The sequence below is a fragment of the Hyla sarda genome, chromosome 9 (assembly GCF_029499605.1).
Source record: "Hyla sarda isolate aHylSar1 chromosome 9, aHylSar1.hap1, whole genome shotgun sequence".
NCBI classification, from domain to species: domain Eukaryota; kingdom Metazoa; phylum Chordata; class Amphibia; order Anura; family Hylidae; genus Hyla; species Hyla sarda.
The window spans coordinates 103,275,388-103,296,379 of NC_079197.1; the positions used below are offsets into that span (position 1 = coordinate 103,275,388).

Genomic DNA, 20,992 nt, shown 5'->3' on the forward strand with positions numbered 1-20,992 from the left:
TCTGGTGACAGGATTCCTGAATCCTGTATAGTATACACGGGTGCACTATGCATCACTCCTTACTCTGTGGACCGGGCACTCAGCATACGACCCACTGAGTGGTACCCTGAAGGCAGTGAAAAAACTACCACAGGGTACAAATTTATCTGTTTCCACACAATAGGAAAAACACCAGAAAAACTGTCAAAACGCAGGAAAAAGCTGTGGGAGTGGAATCCTAGCCTAACAGTGATTTATTTTAATATAACTGTTTGGAACATAAACACAGTAATTGATTTAGATGGGAAACTAAACAGCTTCATCCCCAAAACCAGCAACCCATCCCCCTCTAAGTAATGAAATCACACACTTTAGTACTCTGGTGTGTATTTTTAACTAATTAAGTGATTTATATTAAAGGAAATCTGTCATCAATGTCACCTGCACTAACCTGTTGGTACAGACAGGTAGTGCAGGTGACACTGATGACAACAATACTTACCTGGTCCTGTTTTGTGCTTTGGTTCTTCCTCCATTGTTTTTGTTCTGGGGCCCACTTGAAGCATGGGCTGAGCTTCCTGACATCACTGCTACTGTTTCTCTGCTGGGTCCCGCTGCTTGCAGTGATGTCAGGAAGCTCCGCCCATGCTCCAAGTCAGCCCCGGAATAAAAACAACAGAGGAAGATAGTGGGAGAACCAAAGCACTGAACGGGATCAAGTAAGTAAAGTTGTCATCAGTGTCACCTGAACTACCTGTCTGTACCGACAGGTTAGTGCAGGTGAAATTGGTGACAGATTTCCTTTAATATTACTATTTGGAACATAAAAGCAGTCATTTTTTCCATGGGCAACTACTTTAACCCGAAAACCAGCAGCCACTGCACTACTCCCGGGGTCCCCCTTTCTAAGAAACGGAGCTACACATTTGAACACTCTACTGTGTACTTACCCAGCTTTATCACTGCTACTGCTCTTCTAATTTAATGCTACAATTCTCTAATCGACAGGCTAAGTTATCCTCATACAGTGATTGAAAGTTGGTCATACTATATGATCATGTGCACTAATATTTTCATTATTTCTCATATTCAAGTGATTGTCATTTTTTATTTAGTTTATGACATTCTTTCATGCATAGCACTGTATCCTGTCTACCTCCTAAGTATCTTACCTTAATATATCCACTTGTCAGTCTTTATCACTGTACTTTATTTTATGCTTTCATTAAGACCAAACAAGCATCCTGTGTGTACTTTATACACGGCTTTATCCTATTAAGGGGATTGTATTGTTCACTATGAGGGATTTTGTTAGGTGTTGAAATAATAGGAAATTAATATCCATATAGTTATGATGATTAATAGTCCACTGTCAATAAGGGGATGGCTTGCTCTTCTTTCCAGCAAAACAAGACAACCATGTACAGATCAGCATGGCGACTGCTGCTCCACCTCCAGTACAGTAGTAGGCCCAGCCAATTTTGCAGGTTCCTAAAACAAGACAGAAAAAAAAAATGTTATTCTGTTTTGTGTAGCCATTATGACTCAAAAAGAAAACAAAAATCAAAGCAATTATTAGGATATTATTACCGTATATACTCGAGTATAAGCCGACCCGAGTATAAGCCGAGACCCCTAATTTCAAAATCCCAGGAAAAGTTATTGACTCGAGTATAAGCCTAGGGTGGGAAATACATCATCCCCCCCTGTCATCATCCAGACCCTTCATTAACATCCTCATCATCATCACCGCCTGTCATCATCCAGACCCTCATCATCATCACCTGTCATCATCCCCTTGTCATCATCCCACACATCCCCCCTTCATCATCCCCTTGTCATCATCCCCACCCCCCTTCATCATCCCCTTGTAATCATCCCACACACCCCCCCCTTCATCATCCCCTTGTCATCATCCCCACCCCCCTTCATCATCCCACACCCCCCCTTCATCATCCTCTTGTCATCATCCCACACCCCCCCTTCATCATCCTCTTCTCATCATCCGCCCTCAGTGTTCTTCAACCTGCGGACCTCCAGAGGTTTCAAAACTACAACTCCCAGCAAGCCCGGGCAGCCATCGGTTATAGTTTTGAAACCTCCGGAGGTCCGCAGATTGAAGACCACTGCGGCCTTCGACATCATCCAGCCCCCTCTCACCCCCCTTTAGTTCTGTACAGTACTCACCTCCGCTCGGCGCTGGTCCGGTGCTGCAGGACTGTCCGGTGCTGCAGCACTGTCTGGAGAGGAGGTGGTCCGGTGGGATAGTGGTTCCGGGCTGCTATCTTCACCGGGGGCGCCTCTTCTCCGCGCTTCGGGCCCAGAATAGAGGCGTTGCCTTGACAATGACGCAGAAGTACGTTGGCAATGAACGTACCTCTGCGTCGTTGTCAAGGCAACGTGACTATTCTGGGGCCGGGCCCGAAGCGCTTAGAAGAGGCCTCCCCGGTGAAGATAGCAGCCCGGAACCACTATCCACCGGACGACCTCCTCAACGGACAGTCCTGCAGCACCGGACCAGCGCCGAGCGGAGGTGAGTACTGTACAGAACTAAAGGGGGTGAGAGGGGGCTGGATGATGTCGAAGGCCGCAGTGGTCTTCAACCTGCGGACCTCCGGAGGTTTCAAAACTACAACTCCCAGCAAGCCCGGACAGCCGATGGCTGCCCGGGCTTGCTGGGAGTTGTAGTTTTGAAACCTCTGGAGGTCCGCAGGTTGAAGACCACTGCGGGTGGAGAGTTCACTCGAGTATAAGCCGAGGGGGGTGTTTTCAGCACGAAAAATCGTGTTGAAAAACTCGGCTTATACTCGAGTATATACGGTATCTTAAATCACAAGATATATCATAGATGCAGATAGCAAATGGTATACCATACAGTGGGACAAAAAACGTATTTAGTCAGCCACCAATTGTGCAAGTTCTCCCACTATAAAAGATGGAAGAGGCCTGTAATTTTCATCATAGGTATACCTCAACTATGAGAGACATAAGAAGAAAAGAAATCTATAAAATCACATTGTCTGATTTTGAAAGAATTTATTTGCAAATTATGGTGGAAAATAAGTATTTGGTCACCTACAAACAAGAAAGATTTCTGGCTCTCACAGACCTGTAACTTCTTCTTTAAGAGTCTCCTCTGTCCTCCATTCGTTTCCTGTATTAATGGCACCTGTTTGAACTTGTTATCAGTATAAAAATACCTGTTCACAACCTCAAACAGTCACACTCAAAACTCTATTATGGCTAAGACCAAAGAGCTGTCGAAGGACACCAGAAACAAAATTGTAGACCTGCACAAGGCTGGAAAGACTAAATCTGCAATAGGCAAGCAGCTTGGTGGAGCAATTATTAAAAAATGAAAGACATACAAGACCACTGATAATCTCCCGCGATCTGGGGCTCCACGCAAGATCTCACCCCGTGGTGTCAAAATGATCACAAGAATGGTGAGCAAAAATCCCAGAACCACATGGGGGGGACCTAGTGAATGACTTGCAGAGAGCTGGGACCAAAGTAACAAAGACTACCATCAGTAACACACTACGCCGCCAGGGACTCAAATCATGCAGTGCCAGACGTGTCCCCCTGCTTAAGCCAGTACATGTCCGGGCCCATCTAAAGTTTCCTAGAGAGCATTTGGATGATCCAAAAGAGGATTGGGAGAATGTCATATGGTCAGATGAAACCAAAGTAGAACTTTTTGGTAAAAACTCAAATCGTTGTGATTGGAGGAGAAAGAATGCTGTGTTGCACCCAAAGAACACCTTACCTACTGTGAAGCATGGGAGTGAAAACATCATGCTTTGGGGCAGTTTTACTGCTAAGGGACTAGGATGACTGATCTGTGTAAAGGAAAGAATGAATGGGGCCATATATCATGAGATTTTGAGTGAAAACCTCCTTCCATCAGCAAGGGCATTGAAGATGAAACATGGCTGGGTCTTTCAGAATGACAAAGATCCCAAACACACTGCCCGGGCAACAAAGGAGTGGCTTCGTAAGAAGCATTTCACGGTCCTGGAGTGGCCTCTCCAGATCTCAACCCTATAGAAAACCTTTGGAGGGAGTTGAAAGTCCGTGTTGCCCAGTGGCAGCTCCAAAACATCACTGCCCTAGAGGAGATCTGCATGAAGGAATGGGCCAAAATACTAGCAACAGTGTGTGAAAACCTTGTGAAGACTTACAGAAAAGTTTGTCTGTCATTGCCAACAAAAGGTATATAACAAAGTATTGAGATGAACTTTTGTTATTTACCAGATACTTGTTTTCCACCACAATTTGCAAATAAATTCTTTAAAAAATCAGGCAATGTGATCTTATGGATTTTTTTTTCTCATTAGGTCTCTCATAGTTGAGGTATACCTATGATGAAACTTACAGGCCTCTCTCATCTTTTTAAGTGGGAGAGCTTGCACATTTGATGGCTGACTAAATACTTTTTTGCCCCACTATAAAGAAACACAAGCTCAAAGCCATGGGCTACTCTGTCTTTAGGCATTTCTCTCCACCAGGGGCCTTTCATTCCCAGACACCAGTATAGTGATCCCCAGATGAGTGAGTGTTGCAGAAATCCACTGCCCTGTGCACATGCAACGTTTCAAGGGCTACCGTCCTCTTTGTCAAGCTTGGCTATAACTGTAGTATACGGGGCCTCCAGGGAACTTGCTAAGTAACCAGGTGGATAGTGATGACTCCAATCTTTTGTGTTTGTATCTAGTTAATGGTCCCATTCCTTTGACATGCATATATTGGAAAAATAGGCGAGCAATTTGGTAAATATCAAAATGCAAAAGTCCCATCAGCTTCAGTGGAGAGATGATAGTGCTTGGAGACTCTGATGGCCAGGAATGGGCATACACCCTCATTCACACCCTGGGGCATTCACCTTTCAGTTACTTCTGCCATATTCTGGGGGTATGTGCCTAAATTGAAATACTTCTTTAAGGCTAGGATTCCACTTGTTTGTTTTTTTTCCTGCATTTTTTTTCACTGAAAAAAATGCCAGAAAAAATGGCAGTGCAATTCCCTGCGTCTGATGTTTTTTTCTGGTGTTTTTGCATTTGAGTGGAAATTGCATTTTTGGCGCCTTTGACGTTTTTTTTTTTCAAAATTAGTTGGGTACCAAAAAAATAAATAAAAAAGGATGCTGTAGGGATGGGGAAAAATGTATTTAATGACGTTTTTATTAATAATAACATTTTTATTAATTTTTAATAAAGTGTGTGTGTGTTTCCCTTTTTCTTCGCTTTTTTTTTTTTTTTTCATTTTTAGGTAGTACTACTACTCCCAGAATGGAACAGACTGTTCCATGATGGGAGTAGTAGTACCTGTACTAATAGACGTATCGACCCGTGTGTCACTCCTGACACACAATGCGATCCTCCTATATATTGCAGAGATGTGGAGCGGCTCTATACAGCGCTCTCATCTCTGCTCTGTACTCCAGCCAGCCAGTGATGTGAATAGAAATTCACATCACTCATTCATATTTTCCGCACAGAGTGGGGATTGGCCCGACCATTGCAGCCAATCCCCGCTATCAGCGGGAAAGATGAATGAGTGATGTTTTATTCATATCACTAGCCGGCCGGAGTATAGTGCAGAGATTCGCTGTATAGAGCTACTCCTCATCTCTGCAGTAGATTGGACGATCACATCGAGTGTCAGGAGTGACAACCACTGTGAACTGTCCTTAGATGCCAGTACTACTACTCCAAACATGGAGCACACTCTGCTCCGTGTTGGGAGCTGTAGTGCCTGCATTAATAGACAGATCGCTGCAAGTGTCACTTCTGACACCTGTTGCGATCTGTCTATTAATGCAGGTACTACAGCTCCCAGCATGGATCAGAGTGTGCTCCATGTTGGGAGCAGTAGTACCTGTAGTTAAGGAAACATCACAGCGGATGTCACTCATGACACCCACTGTGATCCTCCTGTATAATGTATAGATGCGGCTGGCCACTCTTCTATGGTCCCCTGCACTGACGTATATACACCTATTCATATTTCCCACAGAGAGTTGTGATTTGCTTAAGCCCTCTGGCCAATCACAGCTCTTTGCGGGAAATATGAATAGGTGTATATATACAGCAGTGCAGGGGACCACAGAAGGATCTATAAATTATACAGAAGGATCATAAAAGACCTGGGGCGATCTGTTAATTAGTACAGGTACTAATATCCCCATCATAGAACAGTGTGTTCCATGCTGGGAGTAGTAGTACTGCCTAAAAAATTTTAAAAAATAAAGAAAAAAGTGAAAAACACACACACACACTACATTTTTATTATTGTCGGCTATATTTTAAGTTCCCTGCCTGCACTAATAAATTGATCCCTGTTTAAAAATTACTGAAAATGTTGTTATAAAAAAGATACATTTCGTTAAATACAATTTTTTCCATCACTACTGTATCTTTTTTATTATTTTTTTTACCCCGTTCCCTCATTACACTTGCAGTTACTGCAGAGTCCGGCAGCAGGCGTGCAGGGACAGTGGCGGCAACGAGGCGGCGGCAGCGATGTGCGGGAGGAGTGGCCCCCCCAGCCAGTGGCCGGGGAGCCAATGCGCTCTCTCCCGCCTGTCTGATTGACAGGCAGGGAGCGAGTGCAGCCTAACTGAAAAAGAACTGATTGCCACTCCAAAATCAGTCCTTTTTCAGTAGCTGGTTTTTAAATGTAAATTAAACCTTTTTAATAAAAAAAAAATATAATAAAAGTATATTAGAGATATGTTGTAGTACATAAGTACTACAACATATCAAAAAAAAAAGTTGGTGACAGTGCCCATTTAAGGAGGGTACATCGTCTGGTTGTGAACAGTGGACTTCAGTAAAGACAACCTTTATTTTCACAAGTTTTTTCTGCATGTCTGCGTGTCTGGAGTGCTTCTGTCGCACATCATCATCAGTAAACCTCCAAGTCTATGGGAGGGGGCGTGACGGAGCTCTCTGCATTGGCTCCAGCGTTCGGAACAGTTTGTTCCAAACGCTGAGCAGCGGAATACCCCTTTAAGCACAAGTCTTAGGTACCAGGGAGAACCTAGCAGATATCATTACTACCTCCGTGTTTAGCCATTTGATTATAACAGCCGACCTCACAATAAAGTGATTTAACCACATTGTAAATTAGTAAATATCTAAAGATGTGTTTTACAGATAACTTAGGGAAGCCGGCAATACCAGAAGCAGCTTAGTGTGGAATTACATTAGTACATCATCCCTGAGGGGGCCACTTACAAGGTCCAGCGTGTTCCCGGCTCCTCAGCAATTATGTAGATGAGGTTTAATGTGTTTCAAGGGATAGGAATAATGTACCTGCCTGGTAACAACACAATTAATTTTTAATGTTTTGCAATTGTCTTCTGCTACACCTGCGATTCTGTTATGATTCCTGCATTTATTATAGCATTTAATGCTCTCATTCTTCATATAGGAACTGCTAGGATGCATAACAATCCCTGAGAACAGGATTTTTTTTTCAACAGAAGTGTAGCCACAGAATTCAAACCTATTCTCGACCCAAACACTGTCCTAAATGTCGACCTCCAATAAAGAAACAATCCCTGCACTCTCACAGGAAGACAGACAGGCCAGGTCAGCAACACACGGACATGTTAAATCAGAAGGACAAGAGAATAAACCAGGGACAAGCCTGAGGGTCAAAACCAGAAGAACAGTACAAAATCAAAATCAGAATCACAACAATAAACAGTCAAGGGTCAAACCAGAAATTCAAAGTCAAGTCCAAATCAGCATGTAGAAGCTAGGTAAAAAAACAAGCAGAAGTCTGATCAGGAATGCAGTAAATACAATACACAGAATGCTAGTGACAGGTGATACCACAATCACAGGCATCTGAGCTAGGCAGACGCCCATTTAAACACAATATTGTGTTTGAGAGCCTATGCGGCTGCTGAGTGGCCTGGCACTCCCATCAACAGACTAAGCTGGCCACGCCCCACATTGATGTGTGACGCAGACCAATAAAAACTTTTGATATGTCCCTAGGAAGTCACAAGTTTTTATAATGAAATGTACACTTTAAAGGAAATCTGTCATTAGTGTCACCAGCACTAACATGTCGGTACAGACAGGCAGTGCAGGTCACACAGATAATAACCATTCTTACCTACCCCCGCTCCATGCTCTCGTTCTCCCGATATCTACCTCTGTATCCTCTATATAAGGCCCAACTTGGAGCATGGCGGAGCTTCCTGATGTCACTGTTTGCTAGCAGCGGGACCCAGCAGAGAAGCAGCAGTGGTGATGTCAGGATGCTCCGCTCATGCTCCAACTCAAGCCCCGGGAATAAAAGGTATGGAGGAATGTAGTGGGAGAACAGGACACAGAGCTGGTACAGGTAAGTATGGTCATTATCAGTGTCACTTGCACTACCTGTCTGTACTGACAGGTTAATGCAGGTGACATTGATGACAGATTTCCTTAAACTTGAGGGAATCCAACATTTCTCTAATTGTTCAGTGGTTGGTGAGTAGATTACTTATGTATTGACTCTATTGCTTGTAGATGTTTTTTTAACGGCTCCATCTACATGGAGTGACAAGTCAATTCTTCAATTATCTTACATCGCCATCAATGGGACTTTGATTTCTTGAGGTTTCCAAAGGTGGTTCAAGCTGGTTGGTCCAGTGGGGCTTCAAGAGGAGACGGGAGTGGCCCAGGGGACCACCCCCAGTGCACCGAGGAAATGTTAGTGCATTAACATTGCAAAAGGTGTTACTGTGTGTTTTAGCAGTGAAAGTGGCAAGGTAAATGTGGTGTCACTTTTCCTTTAAACAAAAGGAGTTTGTTTACATGGATTCCACTGAAAGAATGAACATGCTCATTCTTTCAGCGGATCAATTTCCGCAGAGGAATGGGTCAACAGAAATCTCATTTACACCAAAAGAGCTAAATTTTATGCACAGAAATTCCGAGTGTAAACATACCCTGAATGTGCCCTTTATGTTATGAGGTCATAGAGACATTCATTACAGAAAATGCGGTAATGTGAGAAGAAAATATAAATCTGTGGCAAATTGTATTTGGCTGGCAGGGCCAGACTATCCCACCTGAGTACCTGAGAATACTGAGGCAAACCACTACACTATTCTACACAGCAAAAAAATGCATGATAAAATGGACACCAGTCAAACATAATCACAAAATGCAGTATGAAACCAGACTTTTTAACAACCTATGATAATGCAGTGAATGAGTTAACAATCTTCCCAACAATATTGTGTTTCCAGCATTGTGCAAAGACTGCTGTATCAATTTCAATCCCTCCTGGTAGCAGTGAGTTTATGCAGCTAGTGCCTCTCTTACACACTCTACCAGGCCACGATCCGTGATTGGGAATCACTTGTTACCTAATTGGAACTGACTGGACGCATTGCCACACGCCTGCTGGATTTCAGGGCTGTTCCACCCCAGTGGATAGAGGGCACATCCGGAGCTAATGAGGAGTCCTACAGAGATTCAAACAGAGACAAAAAGGACATGTTTGTTTACTCAGCGGGAGCCACACCGCAGCCTGCACTATTCATTACAACCAATTACACCGTTATTTTTATGCAGAATATTCCTGTCAGTTGCCTTGTATATTTACTGCTTCAGAAAATCTGCAATCACAAACAATGGAGAAAAAAAGGGAACTATGTGTTAAAGGGAATTGTAGCATTCTAGGCCAGGTAAAAGCTTGTTCTAGACTTGGTACCTGTTTGTGAATGAATTGTTTTGTTATGAGAATAAATAACTGGGTACTGTGGGTAACAGATATCGGTGTAGTGAGTTATACTCAGAGCTCATTCTGTCTGAGAGACTTTTTTTGTAGCTTTTTTATTTTTTTTCTTATCTATGGAGAAGAAGAAATTAAAGGGTAAAAAAATTGATGACAGAATGAGGATGGGGTAAGGGGGAGAGGAGACTGAGGGTGGGGGGGTTGTTGTAAGGAGACTGAGGATGGGATGGGGGTGTAAGGAGACTAAGGATAGGGGTGGGGGCAGGGGCGGACTGACCAGCAAGTCCGATCGGACGTCATCCGAGGGCCCAGTCGGGATAAGAGGCCGCCGCCGCTACTGAGGATCCGGGACACTCGTCCCAGATCCCCAGCGGAGCGGACAGACCTGCCTTCTCCGGTATGTGCGATACACGCACATACAGGAGAAGGCATCACCTCTGTCTGAGCCGCATCTGCAGCTTACACGGAGGAGACGTGACGTCTGCCCCCACGCAGAACGCAGTACAGGTGCTGATGACGTCACTCATCAGTGCCTGTACTGTGGAGGGGAGAAGACACTGGCCCCTGCTGCTGAGGAAATCGCTGCATGGGACATCAGGTGAGCATCATTTTTTTTTTTTTTTTTACCTCTGCCTATACCTATGGGGAAGATGGGGTGGGCAACTCTGCCTATACTTATGGGGAAAGGGGAGGGGGGTAACTCTGCCTATACCTATGAGGAAAGGGGGGGTTACTATGCCTATACCTATGGGGAAGGGGGGTAACTCTGCCTATACCTATGGGAAAAGGGGAGGAAAGGGGGGGTAACTCTGCCTACACCTATGGGGAAGAGGGGGGTAACTCTGCCTACACCTATGGGGAAGAGGGGGGGTAACTCTGCCTATACTTATGGGGAAGAAGGGGTGTGTGTCTGCCTAAACCTATGGGGAAGAGGGGGGGGTAACTCTGCCTATACTTATGGAGAAAGGGGGAGGGGGTAATTCTGTCTATACCTATGGGGAAGAGGGTGGGTAACTCTGCCTATACCTATGGGGAAGAGGGGGGGGTAACTCTGCCTATAACTATGGGGAAGATGGGGTGGGCAACTCTGCCTATACTTATGGGGAAAGGGGAGGGGGGTAACTCTGCCTATACCTATGAGGAAAGGGGGGGTTACTATGCCTATACCTATGGGGAAGGGGGGTAACTCTGCCTATACCTATGGGAAAAGGGGAGGAAAGGGGGGGTAACTCTGCCTACACCTATGGGGAAGAGGGGGGTAACTCTGCCTACACCTATGGGGAAGAGGGGGGGTAACTCTGCCTATACTTATGGGGAAGAAGGGGTGTGTGTCTGCCTAAACCTATGGGGAAGAGGGGGGGGTAACTCTGCCTATACTTATGGAGAAAGGGGGAGGGGGTAATTCTGTCTATACCTATGGGGAAGAGGGTGGGTAACTCTGCCTATACCTATGGGGAAGAGGGGGGGGGGGTAACTCTGCCTATAACTATGGGGAAGAAGGGGGGTAACTCGGCCTATACCTATGGGGAAGAGGAGGGGGTAACTCTGCCTATACTAATGGGGAAAGGGGGAGGGGGGAAACTCTGCCTATACCTATGGGGAAAGGGGAGGAAGGGGGGGTAACTCTGCCTATACCTATGGGGAAAGGGGGGTAACTCTGCCTATACCTATGAGGAAAGTGGGGGGGGGGGTAACTCTGTCTTTACCTATGGGGAAGAGGGGGGTGGTGGTAACTCTGCCTATACCTATGGGGAAGGGGGGGGGAGGTAACTCTGCCTATACCTATGGGGAAAAGAGGGTTTAACTCTGCCTATACCTATGGGGAATGGGGGTGTTTAACTCTGCCTATACCTACGGGGAAAGGGGGGGGATTCTGCTGCCTATGCCTAAGGAGAAAGGGGGTTTAACTCTGTTCCTATACCTATTGGGAAGGGGTGTTAACTCTGCTGCCTATACCTATGGGGAAGGGGGGGGGGTTAAGTCTGCTGCCAATACCTATAGAGAAGGGTGGTGGGCTAACTTTGCAACCTATACCTTTGGGGAAGGGGGGTTAACTCTGCTGCCTATATCTACAGGGAAAAGGAGGTTAACTCTGTTGCCTATACCTGCAGGGAAGGGGGGGTAACTCTGCTGCCTATACCTACAGGGAAGGGGGGCTACCTACCTTTATACCTGGATGCCTAATGACTTACCTACATACCAGGCTATCTAACTACCTACATACCTAGCTACCTAACAATGTACATACCTGGCCTTCATACATGGCTGACTAACTACCTAGCTAGCCTTCTACTTACCTGGCTTGTCACCTACCTACATATCTGGCTTCCTGATCTACCTACCTAGTTACCCATTTACCTGGCTAAATACCTGCCCTTTTACTGTGCAGGATACCAAGGAGGGCATTATTACAGTTTGTGGGCCTATAGATGGAAAGATTGTGTAGAGGAGGGGAAGACACTGGAAAAATGCAGAGTCTGACATGTTTGTCCTGCAGATGTTAAGAGATCAACATGACGGTCTTATCCGGACAGAGAAGAAAGGGAAAGAGGACGCCACTGATCAGAAAAGAGTCCCAAAGAGTAACTGTAATCACTTATATGGTGTACAGATTCTGTGTATAGCTGTTATCTACCGCCGTATGGTCCTGTATATAATCACTTATATTGTATACAGATGTACAGTGTATAGTGGTTTCATTCCGTACAGTATGGCGGTATTATCCAGTTATTGTGTGGTGGTATATATTTATTCCTTGTACACCAGAATTATTGGTCATGGAAATTTACCTACGTTAAAGTGTTTCTTATATATATATAAATTTTAGTTTATTATGTGTGGGATTTGGGTGGAATAGGGGCTTGGCAGAAGATTGACGAGCTGCAGAGCCTAGTAGGGGCCCTTGCCTTTTTTTTGGTCCAAGGGCCCCGAGTGTTGTCAGCCCGCCCCTCGGTGGGGGGTGTGAGGTGACTGAGAATGGGGGAGGGGTTGAGGTGACCGAGGATGGGGGGGTGTTAAGGTGACTGAGGGGGGGGGGGGGAAGGGAAGAAACCAAGGATGTGGGTATGTGCTTGTGTACATATGTATGAGTGTGTGTGTATGTATGTAGAAGTGCGTATGATAGATGTGAGTATGTAAGATAGATGTGCGTATGTATAATGGTTTTGTGATAGATGTGTGTATGTCCTAGTGTTTTCTGGGCATAAATTCTGCACATAATCCGCCATGTCAGCATAGCCTAAGGGGTCTGGGGATGGGGCAGAGGAGCGTGAAGAGGCCTTAGAGTCTGGGGTGACAGAGGAGCCTGGAGGAGGACAGTGGGGTCTAGCGGAGAAGGACAGAGGGGTCTGGAGGAGGAGGACAAAGGGGTCTGGAGGAGGACAGTGCAGGGTGGGATTCAGCTTAACTGAAAAGAAACAGTGTGTGACAGTATTATTATTGCAGGCACAGTGAGTGACAGGTTATATTCGCAGGGTATAGTGCCAGTGTGTGGTAGTATTATATTCAGAGGGTGCAGTGTGTGGCAGTATTATATTCAGGGGGCACAGTGTGTGGTACTATTATATTCAGAGGGTGCAATGTGAGGCAGTATTATATTTAGGGGGTACAGTATGAGGCAGTATTTTATTCAGAGAGCACAGTGTGTGGCAGTATTATGTTCAGAGGGTACAGTGTAAGGCAGTATTATATTCAGAGGGCGCAGTGTGAGGCAGTATTATATTTAGGGGGTAAAGTGTGAGGCAGTATTATATTCAGAGGGTACAGTGTGAGGCAGTATTATATTCAGATGGTAGGCAGTTTTATATTCAGAGGGTACAGTGTGTGGTAGTATTATATTCAGAGGGTACAGTGTGAGGCAGTATTATATTCAGAGGGCACAGTGTGTGGCAGTATTATATTAAGGGGGCAGAGTATTTGGCAGAGTTAAAATATTTATTGTCTTCATATACAGGATGAGGATATCCTGACAAAGTGAGGAGCCAATGATGTCCGGGCTTCAGACTCTGCAGATAAGATGGAGCTCAGAGCTGTCCTGGTGTCTGGACCAGATGAAGAAGAAAAGACAACAGAGAAGACGTCACTCAGGTCAGTAATATCATTGTGTATTCTCCTGACTGTCCTATCAGAGCTGGAGTCACTTATAAATTCTGTAGTTATAATGGGAGAAACTGTACTCCAATCCGTGGCTCTCCAGCTGATACAAAACTACAACTCTCATAATGCATGAATCTTTCTAAGCATGACGGGAGTTGTAGCTTTGCAACAGCTGGAGAGCCACTTAAACAAAGGTGATCAATAGAGGTCCCAGTAGTCGGACCCCCAACAAAAAATGGGCTGCATCTAATCCATATGGACCCATGTATGTATTAGACACTGTGCTCCTTCTGTTTGGATTAGATACTCTGTTGCCCCCTCATATTAGATAGTGTGCACTTATTTAGGAATTAGATACTCTGCTATCCATATGGATTAGAATTAGATATTATGCTCCTTCTATATGGATTAGATGCTGTTCCCCCCAGACTATATAGGTAGCACAGTATTTAATTCATATGGGGGGCACAGTATCTAATCCATTCAGGGGGCAGAGTATTTAATCCAAATGCCTGGGGAGGGGGGGATAGTGTCATTTTCATAAGAGGAATTTCCTTATTGGTCAGGTAACCCGACTGAATCTCATTGTGTCTCTCTGATTGCTTAAAGGTGTTTTTAATTGATATTTATAGTTGATGAAAGAAAAACATGAACATCCCTGTGTCCTTGATCATACATGTAGAAATTCCCCCATGCAAATATGAGGTAAATTTAAAGGGGTACTCCAGTGGAAAACAATATTTTATAAATCAACTGGTGACAGGAAATGAAACAGATTAGTAAATTGCTTATATTTAAAAATCTTAATCATTCCAGTACTTATCAGCTGCTGTTTGCTCCAGAGGAAGTTCATTTCTTTTTGAATTTCTTTTCTGTTTGACTACAGTGCTTTCTGCTGACACCTCTGTCTATGTCAGGAACTGTCCAGAGCAGGAGCAAATCCCCATAGTAAACCTCTACTGCTCTGGACAGTTCCTGACATGGACAGAGGTGTAAGCAGAGAGCACTCTGGAGCATACAGCAGCTGAAAAGTACTCGAAGGATTAAGATTTTTTTAATAGAAGTAGTTTACAAATCTTTTTAACTTTCTGGCACCAGTTGATTACATTTTTTTTTTCCATCGGAGTATCCCTTTAAGTGGTAACTGCAGTATTTGCATAATAGCCCATATGATTCCTAACATGTTTGCAAATAATTTACTAAAAACAATTCCTTACTCCAGAAAAAAAAAGCTTTGGCTACCTGATGTCCCACTTCCCTGCAGTCTGCTGTCCATTGTCTGTTGTTAGGATCAGTCCCTTTCTAGCAACAGAGAAACCAAGATGGGATAGAAGTTAGGCTTAACCTGTGCTATGTTCTGGAGAAGCCCGGTCTTTGTAAAAGCAAGCTGAGCATGTCTGCCTTCTCCATACAGTCCATTGTGTTCCTGGAAGGTAAAATCGTGTCTTATCTCTGAACACTTTTCAGGAGGCTGTTGCTCCTCGAGGTCTTCTGCTGTATTTCATGTTTATGTCTTAACGCCTTAAGGACGCAGCCCTTTTTCACCTTAAAGCGGTATTCCAGGCCAAAACCTTTTTTTTATATATCAACTGGCTCCGGAAAGTTAAACAGATTTGTAAATTACTTCTATTAAAAAATCTTAATCCTACCAATAGTTATTAGCTTCTAAAGTTGAGTTGTTGTTTTCTGTCTAACTGCCACATGTCACATGTCACGTCCCTGGAGCTGTGCAGTTCCTATGGGGATATTCTCCCATCATGCACAGCTCCTGGGATGTGACATCATCATTGAGCAGTTAGACAGAAAACTTCAGAAGCTAATAACTATTGGAAGGATTAAGATTTTTTAATAGAAGTAATTTACAAATCTGTTTAACTTTCCGGAGCCAGTTGATATATAAAAAAAAGTTTTTGCCTGGAATACCCCTTTAAGGACTGAGCCCTTTTTCGCAATTCTGACCACCGTCGCTATACGAATGAATAACGCCAAAACGCTTTTACCGAATATTCTGAGATTGTTTTTTCGTGACATATTCTACTTTATTTTAGCGGTAAATTTTCGGCATCCTTTTTTGGTGAAAAATCCCCAAATTTCATGAAAATGTTGAAAATGTTGCATTTTTCTAACTTTGAAGCTCTCTACTTGTAAGGAAAATGGATATTCCCAATAAATTTTTATTTTTATTCACAAATACAATATGTCCACTTTATGTTGGCATCATAAAATGGACATATTTTTGCTTTTTGAAAAAATTAGAGGGCTTCAAAGTAGAGCAGCAATTTTCAAAAAATTCATGAAAATTGCTAAATCTGAAGGGACAGATGTTACAGAACTACAACTCCCAGCATGTCTGGGCAGTCCAAGCATGCTGAGAGTTGTAGTTTGGCAACATCTGGAGGGCTACCGTTTGGGCACCACTGTAACAGTGGTCTCCAAACTGTGACCCTCCAGATGTTGCAAAACTACAACTCCCAGCATGCCCAGAAAGCCTTTGGCTGTCTGGGCATGCTGGGAGTTGTAGTTTGGTCTTCCTAGTGGTTGCCACAGTAAAGATCACTTTACTTTCACTTTCAATTCCCCCCCGTATTTTCCCTACCTGAGCCAGGATCTTTGCAGTCTCCAGCGATCAGGGGGTTCCCAGGCATCTTCTCGTCCAGGTACTGGCCTCCATCTTCTGTCCATGTTCCCCTCGACATCCAGTGGTGGGCAGAATGGGGGTTGTCCACCCAACCCACTGTCCTGCTCTGCCATTGGTCAGAATCAGTTCTGACCAATGGCAGGGGATAGGAGGAGATCACAGCACTGCGACCTCACTCCTAGCCCTCAGGATGATCGGGGCTGTCCCTGACAGCTCCGATCATCACTATTTTCTGGGTGATCGGGTCACCAGAGACCCGATCAGCCCAGAATAGCAGAAAATCGCATGTCTGAATTGACATGCGATTTTCTGCGATTGCCGACATGGGGGGGTCTCAGGACCCCCTGGGCGATGTGCCGGGATGCCTGCTGAATGATTTAAGCAGGCATTCCGGTCCGGTCCCCAACCGGCTAGCGGCGGGGACCGGAATTCCCATGGGCGTATGCATACGCCCCACTTCCTTAAGGACTCGGGATGCAGGGCGTATGCATACGCCCGGCGTCCTGAACAGGTTAAAGGAGTTATCCAGGAAAAGAAAATCAGAGCTAATTTCTTTCAAAAACAGTGCTTTATCTGCCCCCAGGTTCTATCCATTAACTTCAATGAAACTAAACTGTAATACAACACACAACCTGGGGACAGACATGGCACTGTTTTGGAAAGTAATCAGCTCTATTTTTCTATTCCTGGATAACCCCTTTAAACCGTGTTTCTATGTAAAAGTGATGGTTTGCTCCAAGCCACAACATTTCCGTACAAGGAAACATTATGTCTATCTGTCCAGTGGGTCCCACTACAGCGGTAAAACCATCACAAGTGGATGCTTTAGGGAGAAGAGCAAAGCTGATGGGCCCTCTAGCAAAGGAAGGGCTAGGTTCAGGTATCCTCAGGGCCGGTCTGTCCAAGCGATGGACAAACGTCTGGAGACCCCCTTATGGATGTCCTCAAAGACAGTGACATCTCAGAGCAACCCAAGGAATTGTTAGGGAAGGAGGGGATCTTTGCAAGTTTACCATGGCCCACTCCCCCATGAAGACCCTTGTTTAAATTGTACTACAACTAGTACAAAGTACCTAAAATCAAGTCTTATGTATAGTCACAAGACAAGTATATGTGGTGTCCCAGTACGGGATATGGTCCCTCTGTCCCATCAGGTTGAGTCTCTGTCTGTGTCCGGGGCTCTCCTGTAGTGTCTCCCCTTGTGTATATAAGTTTCCCATAAAAGGGTTTTCACATAATGAGTAAAGGACCTTTATTGTTTGTCACATGATTATATTTGTACCACATGATTATATTTAAGTCACATGTTCAAGTCATTGATTGATTGTTACCCATAGAACCCAGTGACCAGGTGACCTCCCAAGTAACCTACGTGGAGGGGTCACATAGGTCACCCGTAGGTCACATGGTCACTGGTACCTTCCTTGGCTACAATCACATGAAAACAGTACTTAAACGCATAGAACAATTTATGTACATTGCATTGGATAACATATACATTGTTTAACGATTTAGGGTACATAGGTGAAGTGGAGGCTCAGGGGTCACGGAATGGAGTCTGCCTGACAGGGCAGCATTGGTTCAGGGGTGCAACTCCTGTGCTGGGCCACCGCAATAGAAAAAAGACAATTCAGATAAAGCATATAAGACAACAACTGAGATTTTATGCATTTAATTTATATTGTTTCATAGCCCACATCATCTTATTTAACAGCGGGATCAGATTAGAATCTGCAAGGGCCCTGCGGACTACCCCATCCTTCTGGTGCTCTAATTTTACTTGTATTTACAATTGTATTTTATCTACAAATAATCCTTTTTTAGTTACATATCAGTGGTATAGCGATTTTCTCACTCTTCCCCTCGCACATAACCTTCCCCTTCCTTCCCCCAACCCTCCCGTCCAACATATCCCATTAGGGAGTGCTTGAGGACCGCACATCCTTGCTTTTAGTATTCTATACAACCCACTAGGCACTTTGGGTATTAAGTGCCCCAAAGTTAACCTCAGCACCCCCCATTAGCCTTTGTGAGCTGCACTTTTTATCTTGTACAATTCTCAAGCCTGTTCAATTTCCCAACTTTGACAGTAGAGAAGTTGTACAGGAAACCTGCAGAAAACGGGTCGATATATGGCGATGGACCAATCAGCGGTCGTGAGCAATCACAAACACTGGATTAAATAAAAAAACATAATTTATTGCTTAAAAGATTACGGACCACGCATTTCAAGAAGTATCCAATTCTCCTCCTCAGGTTGGCACTTCTCTTCCTCAGCTCGATACCAACCTGAGGAAGAGAAATAGATGCTTCTCGAAACACGTTGTCCGTGACCTTTTATTGCTTTTTTTTAATCTTATCCGGTGTTTGTGATTTCTGGTGACCACTGCTCAGTCCTGCACCATATATTAACCCATTTTCTGCCGGTTTCCTGTACAACTTCTCCAGTTCAATATCCGATCATTTGAGGATCATTGGTCGGGATATAGGCTGTTGCCGAGGATGCAGCCAAAGGGCTTTAATATGATGCTGTCATAGTTGTTGAACTCTTCGTTCAACATCACTAGGTGAGCACTTTACCTGCATTTGTTTTTTTGTGCTACCAATATTACCAGAGATAATATACCAGGAAGTGCCCCTATCCGTCTTCCACTCAGTGGTGTAGCTATAGAGGTCGCAGTGGTCGCCATTGTGACTGGGTTTCTGCACCAGGGGGGCCCTGTGGGCCCCTCTTGCCACATGTACATGATAGCCGGCCACTGACATCATTACCTCCTCCAGTGTCATTCCATCCGGCAGCAGCAGAGACCAGATAAGGGCAAGGCAGGGACAGCGCATCGGCATAATCTTGCCTTGACTGTCCACCCCTGCCTTGCCACCAGGGACTGGGCACACCAAGAAACTAAAAACATAAATGCTGCTCTGGCCGCTCTGCTCCCCGTGAGGCCCCCTTCTCTGTAGGCGCTGAAGGGGGCCTTTCTCCGTCCGGTCCCCCAGCCCTGGTCCCCCAGAGGAACAGGAGCGTAGAGGATTACAGGGGGGGGGGGTCCTGGAAAAGGAGCACGGAGGAGGACAGAGAGACGGGGGGAGAGTTGGAAAAAAAAGTATGGAGGATGACAGAAAGATGGGTCTGGGGGGACTTAGAGGTTTGAGGAGGACAGTACAGGAGTGGGATTCTGACAAACAAAAAATTCTGTGGCAGTGTTATTTTTAGGGTTATAATGTCTGGCAAGATGTTTTTAGGGGCACAGTGTGTGGCAGGGTTATGAGGATTATAGTCTTCATACAGAGGATAAGTATCTGCTAACAATGTAAGGAACCAATGATGTTGGGGCATTAGACAACAGAGACAACTCCTGTGAGTCAAAACATTGCTTAGTCTGTCTCTCCCATCAGAGCTGTAGTCACTTGTAAATTCTGCGGGGATGATGAGTGAAACTGTCCCCCAATATGTGGCTCTCCAGCTGTAAAAGATAAAACTACAACTCCCTTTATGTCTGAGGCACTCCAGACATGATGGGAGTTGTAGCTTTGCAACAGCTGGAGAGCCACTTGAACCAAGGTAATTTAAGACTATACAGCCAATTTAATTTTGGTGGGAGTCTGACTGCTGGGACCCCCACCCAAAAGAAACTGGCTGCATAGTCTAATATGCGCAAGCCTATTTTTGATCCCAGTCCGGCCCTGCTTGCCCCGTCCAGGAACCCCTGCCCTTCCTCCTTTAGTGTGTTGTGTGCAGTGCAGCCACCCTGCACTTGAAGGGACAACTGACAAGCCACTTCGTCCAGACCCATACCCTGGCCAGCCCGCCGCACCTGTTATGCTGCTTTACTCCTTAAGGACACGACATGCTGTAAATGTACGGTGCTGCAGCGTGTCACTTCACGCACATCGCTATACATTTACGGCACTGCTATGAAGTGAACGCAGAAGCTCCAGGGGTCTTAGGGGGGCCCAGAGCATTTTTTTTGCATCGGGGGCCCTGTGGTTTCTGGCTACGCCCCTGCTTCTACTGTAACGGATCTGAATCACCAGTAAAGAACAAGTAGTTATTAAAAAATCCTGGCTTTTGAGATGTTCATTTCCCAAGGCCTTCATATGAATAGCATTTTTATGGTTAGCAGGAACTGTCATCATACCAAAGGGTTGCTAGACTCCAGCCACCAAACAACTACAAACCTCATCATCTACTATTGACTGTATTACAACCCTACTTTTGGCATCACAAACCTGACAACCTGCCACCTAAGCATTCATAGCATATAATTACCCTCCCGCCATATCACATCCACAAAATCTCAGGGCAGCTTTCTCTTGTGTAGCTAGTCATCAGCAGTTAGACCAGGACTGTAACATATTCCTTGCTGTGATGCTGTTAGTGTTTTCCTTTCTGCTCACATAAAATATTTCACACCTAGTGCATCAGATCATTACCTGTGTAAAAGATACCTGGGAGTCAGAAATCTTGCTGACTGATAAGTGATTAAATACTTAGTGAAATGCAAATCAATTCATAACTTTGTTGTCATTCTG

The 20,992-nt window shown here is 44.8% G+C and overlaps 1 protein-coding gene across 4 annotated transcripts in view; it reads right to left on the minus strand.

The window, feature by feature from the left end:
* Positions 1–764: 764 nt before the first annotated feature.
* Positions 765–20,992, minus strand: part of LOC130290506 (LHFPL tetraspan subfamily member 1 protein-like) — a 40,096-nt gene continuing 19,868 nt past the window's right edge. For 3 of the 4 annotated variants that reach the window (XM_056538235.1, XM_056538233.1, XM_056538234.1), the window contains exons 3-4: positions 9,356–9,454; positions 765–1,470 (exon numbers count right to left, since the gene is read on the minus strand). In XM_056538235.1, the coding sequence (XP_056394210.1) occupies positions 1,352–1,470; positions 9,356–9,454 (218 nt within the window). In that variant the 3' untranslated portion in view covers positions 765–1,351. The remainder of the gene's footprint in view (positions 1,471–9,355; positions 9,455–20,992) is intronic. The other variant, XM_056538236.1, reaches the window with a different exon arrangement.